Here is a 17,500-nt window from a genome sequence, read left to right as displayed (position 1 = left end):
TGGAGAGGATGCACCTCCACAGGCACATACTTCCACATGTGGTGGGAATGTCCTAAAGTCCAACTCTCCTGGATTTGTGTTATTAATGAAGGGTTTTTGGTGTAAACAATGTACCTGGTGAACAACAAATGAGTTGGGGGGGGGATTCGCAAATAATCAGTCCACCTACCTTGCAGGCTCTTGGCACTGGAGTAATCCACCCCCCAGCTCACCAGTGCCATGACAAGGCCCAGGAGGACCAAGAAGATCCAGTCTTCTCCCATCTTCTTGGTAACATAGTTCTGGATTCTTTTAGCACAGGCTGTGGAGGATAAAGAAATTTCAGACCATAACAGTGCGAGCTGACAAAAAGCTGCAGTACTTGGATATCAGTTCAATCAGCTTCAATGAATTCAACAGGAATCAAATCAGCTTCGATCCATGTACTTAATCAAATATTGACTGTGCATTTGGCTTAAAATCAGCAAACAGTAGGCAAGAAAAAATAAGAAATGTTTCCCATTTCACCTAATCTGTGAAAACTGTAAAACTGGCAGACCTGAATAGTCCATCTAACAGGACATTACATGTTGTGCATTCAAGAACAATATGATAAAAGCCACATCATGGTGTCAGTCTCCTTCCATGAACTCCTACTTTCCAGAGCTCAAAAATATGAGAGGCGCTTTGAGAGTAAGTTATCATTTCTGAATTATCTCATTCTGTATATTAATGGCCCCGAACACCCTTACATTCGCCTAATCCTTTTCTTGAGCCAATTTATTCCACTGTCTTCCTACTGCTATGGCTAGTCATTCCTGGTGATAGCTTCCTTTCGACTGTAAGAGCATTTAAGTTCTTATTTCTACCACCTGCGTTCAACATGCATATTTGTAAATAAACTCAAATGCTACAGAATCCACCATAAATGTCCAACAACCTCAGAAACCAAACCCAGGAAGCTGCTCCTGGAATGCATCACCTTGCTGAGAAATGAGTAGCACATAATAGTGCCATTTAACCAGCTAGTCACTTGGGAAAAGTTTCTCAACTCTTACCTCAAGCCTGTTTTTGGAAATCTAACTCTAACCTCTGTAACCCATGCAGCAGGTCTAGGGAAACTCTGGCCTTCCAAATGTTGTTGTGGTACGGTACGTCTCCCATCAGCCTAGACTATTGTCTATGCTGGCTGGGGTTGATGGAAGATGTAGTTCAGCAGCATCTGAAGAACCAGAGGTTTCCCACTCCTGCCACAGTTATTTGGTGTTCAATGTTCAGCTCCTCAGTACACACCAGTGTAGTAGGAAGGTTCTCCTGAAGGTAGATAGCTTCCAGTACATGGAGTGAAAGTACCAAAGCTTTCTGTTTCCTCTGGGATTGTTTCATTGCATCCACACAAACACAACCCTGACACAATTAACTCCATCCATTTTCACGCTGGATAGTGTACCAGTGTGGAGAGCCCGTTGGAAAAGCAGGGCTTCCATGAGGCCTACCATGGCACTTGGAGTAGCGTTCTGCTTTCACTTCGGCCTGGCTGACTCGCTTCAGGGGTCCCTGGCCATTGCGTTGGGGCCTCTTCTCCCCCAGGAGTTCATCTTCTTCCTTCTGGGAAAGACTGCAGAGGTTGTCTGTGTACTGGCCATAGAGCTGTGGACAGAGGAGTGGGCAGTTAGCACAACCAAGTCACTCATAAGACAACAAAAAGAGACCAAGGGGACTTGATAGCAGCAAGACCCCATAGGTGGTTTCCCTAGATCCGTGCTGCCTTTAATTTACATCTACCTTAATGATGTGTAACTAGCATGCAGACCGTAACCACCTGATGAATCTGCATGTGTGATCAAGCCGTATCTCTGGAGAAATGTTAGGTCCAAACTAGATGCATGTAACAGTCTCCAAACTTGTACTTGTACAGTGGTACCTCGGGTTAAGTACTTAATTCGTTCTGGAGGTCCGTTCTTAACCTGAAACTGTTCTTAACCTGAAGCACCACTTTAGCTAATGGGGCCTCCTGCTGCTGCTGTGCCGCTGGAGCACGATTTCTGTTCTCATCCTGAAGCAAAGTTCTTAACCTGAAGCACTATTTCTGGGTTATCGAAGTCTGTAACCTGAAGCGTATGTAACCTGAAGCGTATGTAACCCGAAGTACCACTGTACTTTAAAAAAATGAAAAAAAAACTGCATTGGGATGTATAGCCCTTTCCTGTGGACCATTTTTCCAATTATGATGTTTTTCCATCTGTAAGGGGAAAGATATGAACACAGCCTGTGTGTATTATGTGTACACACAAATCCTGCTTTCTGAACAGAATGAATTCCCAGGAAAATCATTCATTAGGCAAGTGTTCACATAATGAGCTGGTGATTTCCATTATTTCAGACGGGAACATTTCTAATCTGTGATTTCTCCTTCTGTCCCTGGTTTCTGCCCAAAAAAGGCAAACAAAGGTGATTTGTCTGATCTCTCTTGCTCCCTGATCTTGCTAATCTCCCTCCTTCCCTCCATGGTTTCTGCCTGAAATGACTGCCAAAACAGTATCATTTACCACTGTGTAATTAGTTCTTTGGCATTAAAATCAACAGACCAGCCAGATACAGGAAATAAGCCAGTGCTGCAGAGCAACAGGAAGAAAGATCCATTGTTTTCAAAATGACTGTGATCAACAATAAATGGAAGATGCTGAGGCTGCAGTTTTAAAAAATAATAATAACCCCCTGTGGCGATCACACAGGGTCCCCGGACGTTTGACGGTCTATTGATCCCTGTGCCACCACTGTGATTGCTTCCCCGCTGCCACCAACCCGTTTCTCTCGGGTACACACGAAGTCCAGACAGTTGTTAACATCAAACCAAATAAACAAGTTTATTTTATAAGCCTTAACAAGTTTATGATTTCATATAATTTTTCTTGTCAGTTTCTTAATCTTAGTTTCTTTACCGGCCTATACCTTCCTAATAACTTCTAAATGATTATCTCAACTGTCTATCTGACTCCTCTTAACAGATTCTCTCACACTCTCACAACACAACTTGACCAACCCACAGACTTATCCTCCCTCTCTCTTCTCTAACACCCCACTGACTTCTTAACAACACTAATTCTAACTCCTCCCCTTGGGTTCCCATTTGCCAATCACTTCACACTCATTTAACCCTTTCCTTATGACCCAGCATGATGTCACCTAGGAGGGCAACCGCCACCCCCCCACCTTAAGACAGCTCACCAAATTGAGCCAGCGTACCCAGAAAGCAATTGTTCCTCATACTTCTGCTGAAGAAGCTCGGAAAATTATCACCTCAACTTTCTGTGTAAACACTTCTGTTCATATAGTCTTTCCACACCCATGCCAGCGAAACAAAATGCAGCTGCCCTCACAGAGTGGTACGGGGTTGAGCCACAGGGGTGGCATGAGGATACAGCAGGCATCCCCCCCCCAAAAAAAATTGCCCTTAAAAAAATGCACCCAGGGCAACCTCCCTCGCTGCCCCGCCCATCCTATGCCACTGAAATAGCCAGCCACCCCACAAAGACTAACAGATCCAACAGATTTCCAAAATATCCAAAGGATGATGGAGAATACTATGACAACACCTTTGTCGCTGCCCTGGTGGAGATGTGGAATGGAAGACGATCTGGAGCAATTTGACAAGGTTGCTTCTCAGCATCCTCTCCCCAAATCTCTCCATGACCTGGGCTGGGACAAAGCTTTACATCCATTTGCTGGTCTATGAGGCGGCAGGAGGGATGGCGATGAAGAAATCTTTATCCGCTGCTGCCATGTACCCAGTGAAGTTCTTCCTTTCAGTCTTCCAGTGAAATTATCAGCCTTCTACTGTACTTACAGTGGTACCTCAGGTTACATACGCTTCAGGTTACATACACTTCAGGTTACAGACTTCACTAACCCAGCAATAGTGCTTCAGGTTAAGAACTTTGCTTCAGGATGAGAACAGAAATTGTGCTCCAGCGGCGCGGCGGCAGCGGGAGGCCCCATTAGCTAAAGTGGTGCTTCAGGTTAAGAACAGTTTCAGGTTAAGAACAGACCTCCAGAACGAATTAAGTGCTTAACCCGAGGCACCACTGTACTAATATTCATTAACAAACAGAAAAAGCCGGGAGGGTATTCAACCATCTAATTTGTCCCTCAGCCGCAAAATTCACTGAGTTACTGTATTTCACTGCATAATAGTCACATTTTTAATGCCGATTCTTCTTTTCCAAAAAAAAGGATGGTGTGGCGATTATGTGGTGAAAAACCGAGGCACAACCATTATGTGAGGAAACAATTTTTATTGCCGAACATGCTTATGTTTATGTTGCTTATTAATTGTTACTAACTGTTTTTGGTGCAATCAAGGTCTCTCGTGCCTCACTCATGGCAGATATGTCCGCCCATCCGCTCCCCTTGCACCTTCAGCTGGTACTGAGAATGCGCTCTGAGAGTGCCCTGGCACTATTATGCAATGAATGCTTTGGGTCCAATTTTAGGGCCCGAATAAAAGGGTGCGACTATTATGAGGTGGCAACAATGATGCGGTGAAATAAGGTATTTTGTTCCAGTCCCGGTCTTTCTGCCTAACCTGCCTCACAAGGTTGTTGTGTGGATGCATCCAGGCAGCCTGGACTTCACCCCTCCCAATTCCTGTCATAAGTCCATTTCAGAGGCTTCTCCCCACTGAGCAATCCACTCCTGGTGCTAATTTAAACATGGCCGTCGTTTGAAATTGCACTTCTCTGATTTTTTTGATGCAGTTCTCCAACCAAATAAAGGTAAAGGGAACCCTGACCACTAGGTCCAGTTGTGGCCGACTCTGAGGTTGCGGCACTCATCTCGCTTTATTGGCTGAGGAAGCCAGCGTACAGCTTTTGGGTCATGTGGCCAGAATGACTAAGCCGCTTCTGGTGAACCAGAGCAGTACACAGAAACGCTGTTTACCTTCCCGCTGGAGTGGTACCTATTTATCTACTTGCACTTTGACATGCTTTCGAACTGCTAGGTTGGCAGGAGCAGAGACCGAGCAATGGGAGCTCACCCCGTCGCGGGGATTCGAACCGCCAACCTTCTGATCAGCAAGTCCTAGGCTCTGTGGTTTAACCCACAGTGCCACCAAACATGCCCATTAGGGAAATGCAAACATTAAAATGTATATATTGCTGAAAATGACTTATGGGAATGCATTGTATTAGGGAATGCTGCTTGCAAATGTCAGCATATTAGGCAAAAATGTATAGAAAACTGGGTATATTTTTGGAGAAATGTGCTCTAAAATGCCGGCATCTTTTCATGAGGACTTTCTATCGAAAACACACACAAGCTGATGCAGATATGTGGTGAACCAAAGTTAAGTTTGGAAAAACAAGAAACCGAGAGAAACGGAAAACTGTCTAGATTCATCCATCCCTGGTCAAAATAGCTTTCATAAAGCACACTGATTCTGTAAGGCAGAAAGGTAAGTTGTCCAAACTAAACAAATCAATGTAAAATAAGATTTTCAACAGTAATAAATACAAAATTTATTCTTAAGTTCTCAACAGACTTTTTTTTAAAGGCTCATCATATCACAAAGCACAGGCAGAATACTTTAGCACTGAACCTCAGAAGGAAGATCTACTATTTTCAGCCACCGAAGAGACAAAGCCTCTCCCAGTGGGAAATAACACAGTCCTCTGGTCCAAAGCTACAATATATTTTATAATGGGGCTCAGTGAAAAACTCTGGAGTGGCTGTGTCTTGTGCGTGATCTTCCCCCTAGTGGTTCTAGGTGAGTTTTGAGTTGCAATAAAATAGAGGAGTAAAAGAGGATTTTCCACTGCAGCAAAAAAATAACAATCAAAGGGTTAGTTTCTTCCTGTTCTCCCTCTTGCTTCTTTTCTCCAGTTTAACTTCTGCTCATGAATGCCCCGGGGGCTTGCAGGCAAGATTGTGGAGCCTAGGTTGGGCAGGGTTCAGAGTTCAAGGTGCTTTTCTGCTCTTGAAGTAGTGCTGTGGATCAACAGGGCTTTGAGCTAGCTAAATATGCTGTCTTACACGCCAAGTAGATTTCTGAATCCCGTTTCTCCCTTTCTTTTCGCATGGCCCCCATTTCTCGGTGAGCGGCCTGGGGAAGGATTTATTTGAGAACACACAGCTCTTTTGTCACATGCCCTTCAATAACCCAGCACTGGATTGAACGCTCACTAGGAGGCTCGTGTTCCCCCACTAGCAAATGTCCTGAGCTCTTGGCAATTCACACCTCGCAGAACACGGCCCTCCTCCCCATCTTCTGCGCGCACACACACACATGCTCCAAGTGCCAGGAGGAGGATGGGCGATGCTTGAATCAGCAGAACAAGACACTGCCCTTGCCACTATTGCTGGGGAGGGACAGAGAGCATTGAGCCAAATAAAACTCAGCTCCCCCACTCTGCATCTCCTACGAAAGGATGGGGTGGGGGCTGGTTGGTTAGGGGTAACCACACGCTGACAAATGTGACGTTGTGATTCTTACAGGGAGAGGGGAGAGCCATTGGATTTGCAGCAGAAAGGGTTAAGAATACACGAATCGTCTTCTGCTTATTTGCTCCAAATGTCCTCCTCCTTGCTTTTATTAAAAATAAACCATGGTGTTTGGGCTTCAAAACACAGATCCGAGCACAATGTGCAGTGGGACTCCCTGTTTGGGACATCTTCATTACTACTGATGGTTTTCACCACTCCTAAATGTACCCCAAGGGACGCGGGTGGCGCTGTGGGTTAAACCACAGAGCCTAGGACTTGCCGATCAGAAGGGTGGCAGTTCGAATCCCCGCGACAGGGTGAGCTCCAGTTGCTCGGTCCCTGCTTCTGCCAACCTAGCAGTTCAAAAGCACATCAAAGTGCAAGTAGATAAATAGGTACCACTCTGGCGGGAAGGTAAATGCCGTTTCCATGCACTGCTCTGGTTCGCCAGAAGCGGCTTAGTCATGCTGGCCGCATGACCCGGAAGCTGTACGCCGGCTCCCTCGGCCAATAAAGCGAGATGAGCGCCGCAACCCCAGAGTCGGCCACGACTGGACCTAGTGGTCAGGGGTCCCTTTACCTTTACCTTTAAATGTACCCCCTATTTCCTCATCCATCCTTGTTTTTTGGGGGGCCGGGCATGGACGATTTTTTTTTTCTGCACAGGGATAGCAATGTGGTGCCCCTCTGATGCTGTTGGACTCCCGTCAGCCCCTTCCAGCAAGGACAAGTGGTCTGGGATTGTGCAAACTGTAATCCAAGATGCCTCCTTCCTGTCTGGATGGAGAACAGAGAGTCGTGTATACAGGTGTGTGCAGAAACAAGCTTACTATACAAAGGTAAAATTAATACCTGTTGTTCCACCCACTTTGGGCCTGCCCCACACACTGCTGATGAATGGCTCACAGATAGTTGCCCTGAAGGGTCCTTGGGCTGAAGAAGGTTGCTCTCTCTTGAAATAAACCATCATTTATCAAAAGGGTGGGCAATCTTTCTCCCCACTTTTCTTCCTTTGAGGGTTCCATTTCCTCATCAGCAGTATGTGAGGGCACATTCCCATGCCATCAATGTGTGGAGCCCTCCTCATATAACCATAGAGTTGAAAGGGACCACAAGGGTCATCTAAGTCCAACCCCTAGCAATGCAGAAATCTTTTGCCCAACGTGGGGTTCAAACCCACAACCCTGAGGTTAAGATTCTCATGCTCTACCAACTGAGCTCTACTAACAGTTGGCGGGGTGTTTGCATGCCAGTAGGGGGCAAAGCCAAAGCCAAGGATGGGCAGAACTAACCTGGAATAAACACCGCAGTGCATTGATTTTCACCATGGCTACCTCTGTAGATTTATTCAAAAGTAAGCCCTACTGTATTTGATAGTTACTCTCAAGGACCGCCCACACTCCCGCTTGTCTCATGCGTAGAAGGCATGAGTCCAAGCTGTTTTTCGCCTATCCCGTGCTTTCTAGACACAGGTCTGAATGGTTTTTCGCTTTTTCTCGCCACTTTCGCAGGGAAAACAGGCTCTTTAGTGCTAAATTGGAGCCAACATCCATCTGCAAAAAATCTGGTTGCTGTTTGCTCTGATTCAGCACTAAAGAGCAGGTTTTCCTGGGGGAAAGCAGCAGGACAAACAAAAGCCTGGATGAGCCTTCAAATAAGTATACAGAGATTTATTATTATTAGTTATTATTTTAGTAGAACGGACCAATACAACTACTGTTCTGGAAAGCAAGTGAAAATAATTCCTTTCTGACTTTACTGTGTCACAAACGCACATGGCGGAAGCCTACCAATTCATTCCCAGAGAGCTTGGAAACAATGACTTCTTTTCCCCCAAGTCAATTGGGGATAAAGTAAAAAGCCATCAATATATCAAATAAAATATTTACCCTTCTGACTGTTTTTAAACTGCATAGAAAAAGGAGAAAAACACTTTTTAAAGCCAAGAAATATAGAGGAAACAAAGAGGGAGGGAGGAATAGAATAGAGGATGGGATAGAATAACAGAGCAGCTTCAGGAGGCATTGCAGACGGCATAAAATGTGACTACCTATGATGTTGACTTAACTATGATGATGCAGCAATAAACAACTTTAAAAACAAAACAAAAACAAAGTCCTTATACTGTACTTATACACTGTAATCTATTGTGTCTTATTTCTATTCAACCATGCTATGACATGGTGTCTTAAATCATAAGCATGCTTAGCTAAGGACTAAATCGCACTCCTACAACTGCATACACACTATAGCTTTAAAGCACAACTGAAGCACCATTCTTTCCCCTCTAAGAATTCTGGGCACTGTAGTTTGTTAAGGGTTGCTGGGAACTCTTATCTCTGTGAGGGGTAAACTACAGTACCCAGAATTCTTTGCAGGGGGGAATGTGTTTTTAATGTGCTTTAAAGGTACAGTGTGTGTGCGCACATTCATCTATCACAGAATATATAAAAGACAGAATATAAAACACCTGTATTTAGAATAGAAAATACAGAATATAAAAACATCTGTATAGGCCAGTGGTGGGGAACCTGCTGAAAGTGGGATACATGTGGTTCCCAGCCTCATTTCATGCAGAAGGGGAGGGAGGGAAAGAGTCAGAGACAGAGAGTCCACATGCTGTTTTCCTTCTCTCTCTCCTCACCTCCCTTCTCTACTACTGTAGGTTTGGAATATTGGAAAACTTCTATTAATTTTTTTTTAAAGGTGTTTGTGCATGAATAAACAAATTCTTGCATGTATGCCCAAACTGAACCTCAGGTTTCTGGATTTTATGATGGATGAGTAAGTACTAATTGAGGGGAGGGTGACAACAAGACAAAGTACCAATATCCTCAAGCATTAAAAGGGCAAAAATGTAAATGACCCCTGGACAGTTAAATCCAGTCAAAGGTGACTCTCGGGTTGCAGCGCTCATCTCACTTTCAGGCTGAGGGAGCCGGCATTTGTCCACAGACAGCTTTCCAGGTCACGTTGCCAGCATGACTAAACTGCTTCTGGTGCAACGGAACAACACAACAGAAACCAGAGCGCACGGAAACGCCGTTTACTTTCCTGCCGCAGAGGTACCTATTTATCTACTTGCACTGGCGTGCTTTCGAACTGCTAGGTTGACAGAAGCTGGGGCAGAGCAACGGGAGCTCATTCTGTCATGGGGATTTGAACCGCCAACCTTCTGACTGGCAAGCCTAAGAAACTGGGTGGTTTAGACCACAGTGTCACCCACATCCCCCATCAAGCATTAACCCACTAGTGTGGAAGGGAAACATGGAGGTGGATTTGGGAGAAATAAAACTCAAAGCACTCATGTGGGGATGAAGGCACTTAAACCCACATGTGGAAACAGTAACCCATGTATGTGTGGATATGCCCTAGTGTATGCCCTAGTTTGACCAAACTGCAGGAGGTAGTGGAAGACAGGAGTGCCTGGCGTGCTCTGGTCCATGGGGTCACAAAGAGTTGGACACGACTAAACAACTAAACAACAACAACAATGCCCTAATCTGAAACTCTCTAACACTTACACTGGAATAAATCCAGTAGGACTTGCATACAAATAAATCTGAATAGACCACTGTGTGTCTCTATTTATCTTACTTGCTGAATTGAAAGGGAGAATATGTTGGACCTGGAATTGTGCCTAGAAACAGGCTGGGGCATCCATCAAGGAGACCAAGCAAGCTTTTATGCCAAAAAACCAGGTCTGAAACATGATTGAAATAGATGTAGATAATTGGTCTCATCCAGGAGCAACTGGACTTGAACTGCAACCAACCAACCACTCAAGCACCTTGCCCAGGAAGGCAACATTTGGAATTTGCCAATATTTATTACAATCTTCTGTGTCTCAGAAGGGCTTTTTCATTAGCGGGTATACGACTGCCTCATCTAGGGCAGCTGGGTCTTTCCCCACTTATGAGGTATTCACTATCTCCCTGGTCCAGCTGATCAAAGTTACTCCAGACGATGTTATATGCCGGAAAGGGCAAAGGTAGGGCATGTAGAGGTACACATGTCCAGACTGGTTCTATACCACATTAAGCTCAATAACAAGCTTTCGTCCATGTTTGGCAAGACACACCGTGAGTCGTCTACCACCTTGTGTTCAAGCCACCTCCCAAACTGCTTCATAGCTTAGAGCTTTCCAGTGAATTAGGGAGCCAGCTGGACGTTTCTCAGTGGAAGAGGATATTTGGATCAAGTACATCTATTGCCCTAACTTCACAGGGAGACCAAGGCATCAGCAGTACTGTACAGTACTGGAAATCCTGCAAGAGCTCTCAGAAGCCTCTGAGATTCCATTATCTTCCAGGGTCCAGCAGCCCTTCAGAACGGAATAGTCATGCGAAAGAGAGAGTGCAAAATTTCAAAGATGCTAAGAAGAACAGGTTCTTTAGTCATGCAATATGCCCAAGGTGTTTTGCCCCAAACACTTTTGTCAAGGGCTTATCTTAAAAGATAAAAAGTAACATTTATTGGACAATTGTTAAAACCACACTTAACAATTAAAAAATTAGATTCTATGTAAGTCCAATGAAAAAACTATTTTAAACTAAAAACAGCTGTAAAACACACTCACATAGCTTTCCCCCCCTTACTTCTTAACCAGTCAGTCTCAAAAGTTTCCAGAACTGGCCCTATTGAATATTTTTCAAGACAATAATGCACACTCACGCTACAAAGAACTCATAAGCCATCTACTCATAGCAGCCAGGAACATCATAACTAGACTCTGGAAGGACCTATCAGGAGTGAACCTGGACCACTGGTACCAAACCGTATGGGAAACAGCCCTACTAGAAAAGCTAACCAACAAATTGAAACTAGAAACTCATCTGAACATAATAAAGGAATCAACAAAACACCCACTACCACCATGAGTGTAGCCAGGATTTATTTTAGGGGCAGCAGGACTTTTGTTGTGGGGCAGAACCTCAGTTAGCTATTTTTAATTATTTTTATTGATTGGGGGGCAGCTGCCCCTCCCTGCCCCCCTTGGCTATGCCCATGACTACCACTAGACCACCCTTTTCTGATCCAGACAAGAAAACTGTCCCTTGGTTGTCTTGGCTGCCAGGAAATCTGGAGCCTTCCAAACAAGGCAGCGATGACATAAATTTTAAGGGTCCAATGAAAAATATAGAGTTCCGTAGCACCCAACCACATATTACATCCATTAGCTCAGGTAGGTAGTTTGTTAGGAGTACAACTTTTCCTATTTGAGGATCACGCAGCAATAATCATGTGAGGGAGGAAAGCTGGACCCCGCACACTCACCCCACCCCTCCACTGGTCCCTCCCCAGTTTCCTCTGTGCATTCGGGGCATGCCCCCCCCCAATATGTGGAAAGAGCTGGTGAGATGTGCAAGCTGCATGTGTGCAGCTTTACTTATCTCCTTTTTGGATGGTCTTAAACACCTGGATAGGGCTAAAGAGAACGCCCAATCTATTTGGTGAGATCAGGGCACAGTACAAGCATTCTGGTCCTGCTAGCTAGGGGTGATGGGAGTTGTAGTCCAAAAACAGCAGAGAGGGAGGGGGGTTATTGTTCCATATTGATTGATAAGCTCCACTCGGTCACAAATATATCCTTAAGTTCCCCACAAAAATCCTGGGTACAGCCTGGAAAGGATGTTACTCAAAAAAACAACTACCCTCTTCTGATCAATACTGAAAATCAGTCCAATTGCTTCTCCCGCACGCAAGCTCTATAATATTGTGCTTGAGAGCTTTTGCAGTATGTTGTTATGCCACGGTGTGGGCACAGGGCCAGAAAGGGCCTGCAAAAATTGCAGGAGATCCTTGGACAGCAGCTGGTGAGACTGACCTGAGGAGAAAGATTAAAAGAGCTGGCTAAACGATGACTAAGAAGCAATATGATAACGGCCCACAAATATCCGAAGGGTGTAAACACCAAGCAGGGAGAAGCTGAAATTGTGAGTAAAAATGCAAAAAACAAAATAAGGATAAATGCACACATTGCTACCCAGTATATTAAATAACCAGTTCTTAATACCAGAGACTGCTGGACTGCACGATGTAGTTACACTGGAACGGGGGAGACCCTAGCACTTGAGTTGACTCCGATGCAGCCTGAAGATCTAAGCCCCGTGGGTGGTGATGACCTCACAAGGTTTTTCATTTACTATTCTCGTCTTGGGCTCCACACATAGCAGCGGGTACACAGAGTTCAGACCCCTTTCCATTCTTCTGAGCCTAATCCGTGAGCTCCTTCTCTCTCCTGATCCTGAACTCCTCCTCACCCCTTGCAGTAGCTCTCCAAGAGCACATCAGGCCAATGTTTATCGCTACACAACCTTGCCGATTGCTATTTCTGTCCTGGGCTCCCCCCATACCTCTGCCATTGCTCTTGGCCTTTTATTGCTTAACCCTTTGTTAGCAATGCACACACACTTCCTCTTGGGACTTTGAACTGGGAGTCAAAGCAGCCAGGGTGGGGGTGGATAATTATTTTTTCCAGTATCCTTAAATACTAAGTCAAGTCTGCAAACTGAGTAACTAAATAATAGTGACATTGCTTTCTTCATTTTCCCCACTGTTGTTTCCTACACCTCCATTCGGCAGTTCTCTTCCCCTAGCTGAGAGAATTCTCCATTTTTCATCTCTAGAATCAGTTTTAGAGGTGCATCAAAAACTCTCAGGTTTAATTTTTAAAAAAACCAGAAATACTAGTGGAATAGCATCCCACGACCACTGCACTGATATTTAATTAAACTGTGTGAATATTTACACATTAACCCACTTTACAGGAGGTGGGCAGAGCGCTTCTTCCACTCGCATCTTGCATATGCTCCAAGTGTCCCTATTTTCCAGAGGCTGTCCCGGAATTACGAAAGCCATCCTAGCTTCTGATTTGATCCAAGGATATCCCTATTTGCCCAGCTAGTGCCACTGCCACCGATCTTGCAAATGAGCCAGCGCTTGACCTGAGTGGTGATGGCAGCAGCGGAGGAGGCTGCAAGGGAGCATCCCATCGCCTCTCCTTGACCACCACTTCCAGTTTCCTCCTTTGGGCAGCTTGAAGCAGCTGCTGGAGGGTGGATGAGTAGGAGGGGAGGTTGTGGCCACCGAGGCCCAGCCCTGTGTGATGTGCCAGCTCAGAGGGGCAGGCAGAGAGCAGGGCCACGCTGGCCAGGAAGAAAGGGGGAGTAGAGTGGAGCGCAAGAAGTCTTGATTTTATATATTTATATATACAGTGGTACCTCTGACCCGGAAGCTGTATGCCGGCTCCCTCGGCCAATAAAGCGAGATGAGCTAATGGTCATGGGTCCCTTTACATTTACATTTACCTCAGAGGTCCGTTCTTAACCTGAAACTGTTCTTAACCTGAAGCACCACTTTAGTTAACGGGGCCTCCCACTGCTGCTCGATTTCTGTTCTCATCCTGAAGCAAAGTTCTTAACCCGAGGTACTATTTATGGGTTAGCATAGTCTGTAACCGGAAGTGTCTGTAACCCGAGGTACCACTGTGTGTGTGTGTGTGTGTGTGTGTGTGTGTGTGTGTGTGTGAGAAAAGGTAAAGGACCCCTGACAGTTAAGTCCAGTCGCGAACGACTCTGGGGTTGTGGCGCTCATCTCACTTTACTGGCCGAGGGAGCCGGCGTTTGTCTGCAGACAGTTTTTCCAGGTCATGTGGCCAGCATGACTAAGCCGCTTCTGGCAAAACCAGAGCAGCGCACAGAAACACTGTTTACCTTCCCACCAGAGCGATACCTATTTACATACTTGCATTGCGTGCTTTTCAACTGCTAGGTTGGCAGGAGCTGGGACTGAGCAACGGGAGCTCACCCCATTGCGGGGATTCGAACCGCTGACATTCTGATCGGCAAGTCCTAGGCTCTGTGGTTTAACCCACAGTGACACCCGCATCCCATATATATATATATATATATATATATATATATATATATATAATTGTGAATCCACATCTAATCTTGCCCCCTCCTAAAATTTATTTATTGGTGTGTTTTTCTTTTTATAAATCTATCAATCAGGATTAAGGGATTTTTTCAGGATGGTGGAGGGTGTCTGTGCTGTGTCCCGTTGATGTAGTGGTGGTGGAAATGCTCAGGGCGGGGGGCAAATATGGGGGGTCAAGGAGGGTCAGTGGACAGTGAGAAATGTCCCTATTTTCATCTGAGGAATGTTGGAGGATATGCTCTTGCCCAATCAGGGATCACGGAGTGAATGGAATGATGTGATAACATTGCATAGCAAATCAGATCTGGTTTGGTTAATGAATGTGAACATTTTCACAAGGAGTGCTGGAAGATAACTTTTTAAAGGAGGGTTTTTTTGTGACTGCTGATTACCTGGAGTATGATTTCTGAGATAAAAATATTTTAGCATCAAAATGATGCTTCAACAAGGCATATGAAATTTTTGACTTGTGCACATACTTGCCTACCTGCAAATGTGTAAATAGTGTAAAATGTATTTGATATGAGAAAAAGAAGGGACATTCTATCATATGTGGTGGGAGTGTAAAAAGGTGAGAGGCTTCTGGGAAATGATATATAATGAATTGAAAAAGATGTTGAAATATACATTTATTAAGAAACCGGAGGCCTTCTTATTGGGATTGGTAGGAAATGAGATAAGTGAGAAAGATTGTAAACTTTTTCAATACACAGTTACAGCAGCGAGAATACTTTTGGCCCAAAAATGGAAGCAGGAAGAATTACCGACGGTGGAAGAATGGAGACTGAAATTGACTGATTATGCAGAATTGGACAAACTAACAGGGAAGATTCGGTATCAACGAGACCAAAAGTTCATCGAGGACTGGGGAGGATTTACAGATTATCTGAAAGGCATATGTGATGAACAGATAACGTTTGTTGGTTTTCAAGAGACTCTGTGAAAAACAGAGGAATATTGTTAAAAAGAAAATAAGAGGAGGGAAGGAGATATCTAAAGGCAATACTAAGTTAAGAAATGCATTAATAATATTGATGCAAACGAAAGATTGGCAGAGGAGCTGAGGGAAGTCAAAAAAAGAGATGAATGTGTGATAAAATGTGAATTGATTGTATAAAAAATGGTTTTTTTGTTGTTGTTTTTCTTTTGTGGAAATGAATAAAAATATTATTTTTTAAAAAATGTATTTGATATGTATTACAAAGGTGATTAGCTGTACAGTGGTGCCTCTGTACGAAAATAATTCGTTCCGTGAGTCTCTTCGTCTAGCGGTTTTTTCGTCTTGCGAAGCACGGCCATTAGCGGCTTAGCGGATTAGCGCTATTAGCGGCTTAGCGCCTATTAGCGGGGAAAAGGGAAAAACTCTCAAGACTCACAAGACGTTTTCGTCTTGCGAAGCAAGCCCATAGGGAAATTCGTCTTGCTAAGCGCCTCGAAAAACGGAAAACCCTTTCGTCTAGCGAGTTTTCCGTCTTGCGAGGCGTTCGTCTTGCGGGGCACCACTGTACAAAGAGACCTGTTTCTGCACACAGAACTTGTGGCTGGTGCTGTTTCTTTAGATTCTGTTGGGTTTAATTCTGATGAGGTATCAGTTTCCTTATTCGCATGCCAATGGGTTCTCAATGAGTTGGCTCATGAATGTAAGTCAATGAAGGAAGAAGGCCCTTGATTATCAAAGGATGTTGTCACGACTCTTCTCAGCTGCACTCAGATCCCGATGCCTCATAGAACTGCCACATTCAGTTACCAAAAAATGAATGAATGATTACCAATTCCCACTTCAAACAAAATATTCCCAGGAAACCGGCCTAAGTAAATTTATGAGAGCTTCATCTAATCAGCATTCATCCATGCTGCTTTTACACAGTGCACCAATTTGCAAAGCCCCAGAATATGTGAATTCTAGTTGCAAAACTTGCCCATGTCCAAAATGCACCTAAGGCTACATATGTGAAGCAGTCGTGACATTCTTAGCCAAGCTGTGCCTTCCATCCTCTTAGAGCCTCTTTCCCCCATTCAACATATAAACCTCACCCAAGTCATTAAAAAACAGAGCCATTCTCATGGACCAGCATAGTCTGCTTTGGGCATTAAAAATTCAAAACACGCCACCATGCCCCCTTCACCCTGACTTTGCTGTGATGAGCAAGCTCTAAAGGGAGGCTTACAAACATGTTCACCTGAATGCACTTCCAACCTGATTAAGAACCCATTATGCAGGATCACATGGAAGCATGTTTGTGCACACAGGCAAATACATTTATTAACCCCCTTTAGACTTTGCTGCTCAACATGGCAAAGGCAGCGTTGGCAAACGTGCCTCTTATTCTGAATATTGCAATGCCTGAAAAGGACTTGTAGTCTGCTGGTTAGAATGATGGGTTTGAATATGGGGGACAAGTTTCAAATCCCTCCTACTTTCTGGGTAGCTGGGGATAGGCCCTATTTCTCAGTCTAGCCAAGCCATGGGGCTCAAAATACAGTTTCTGTGGGCAGAATTGTGCCACTGAGCACTTTCCTTGGTGCCTGCAAAGCTTCGAAGTTCCTAAGGAGATGAAGGCGGATATCTTATTCTCCCACGAAAAGTACACGAAGATGAAAGAGGAAGCGGTAGGGATGATACTTGTTCCCACTTCCTCTTTCAGCTCCATATGCTTTTCAAGCCAGATAACCATCGTGGAAGTTGAGCAGAGAGTGGAACAACCTGGTGGGTTGGAGGAAATGAGGAAAATGAGAGAAATCTGGGAGACTAGGTAAAGGGTAAAGGGACCCCTGACCATTAGGTCCAGTCGTGACCGACTCTGGGGTTGCGGCGCTCATCTCGCTTTATTGGACGAGGGAGCCGGCGTACAGGCTTCCGGGTCCATGTGGCCAGCACAACTAAGCCACTTCTGGCGAACCAGACTAGTGCACGGAAACACCGTTTACCTTCCCGCCGGAGTGGTACCTATTTATCTACTTGCACTTTGACGTGCTTTCGAACTGCTAGGTTGGCAGGAGCAGGGACCGAGCAACGGGAGCTCACCCCGTCACGGGATTCGAACCACCGACCTTCTGATCGGCAAGTCCTAGGCTCTGTGGTTTAACCCACAGCGCC

The 17,500-nt window shown here is 44.9% G+C and overlaps 1 protein-coding gene and 1 long non-coding RNA gene across 4 annotated transcripts in view; both read right to left on the bottom strand.

The window, feature by feature from the left end:
* CLCN1 (chloride voltage-gated channel 1) overlaps positions 1-17,500 on the bottom strand; it is a 103,454-nt gene that overhangs the window by 41,163 nt on the left and 44,791 nt on the right. For all 3 annotated transcript variants that reach the window (XM_081844894.1, XM_081844893.1, XM_081844892.1), the window contains exons 2-3: positions 1,476-1,629; positions 170-301 (exon numbers count right to left, since the gene is read on the bottom strand). In XM_081844894.1, the coding sequence (XP_081701020.1) occupies positions 170-301; positions 1,476-1,629 (286 nt within the window). The remainder of the gene's footprint in view (positions 1-169; positions 302-1,475; positions 1,630-17,500) is intronic.
* Positions 3,305-5,177, bottom strand: LOC309332585. Its single transcript, XR_014152208.1, has 3 exons — positions 5,098-5,177; positions 4,066-4,766; positions 3,305-3,816 (listed from the first exon to the last, which is right to left on the bottom strand). It is a non-coding gene; the product is annotated as an uncharacterized lncRNA (long non-coding RNA).

Source organism: Podarcis erhardii (genome assembly GCF_964252035.2).
Source record: "Podarcis erhardii genome assembly, chromosome: 17".
NCBI lineage: Eukaryota > Metazoa > Chordata > Lepidosauria > Squamata > Lacertidae > Podarcis > Podarcis erhardii.
Note: the sequence above shows the minus strand (reverse complement) of the source record. Positions and strands in the feature narration are given on the sequence as shown.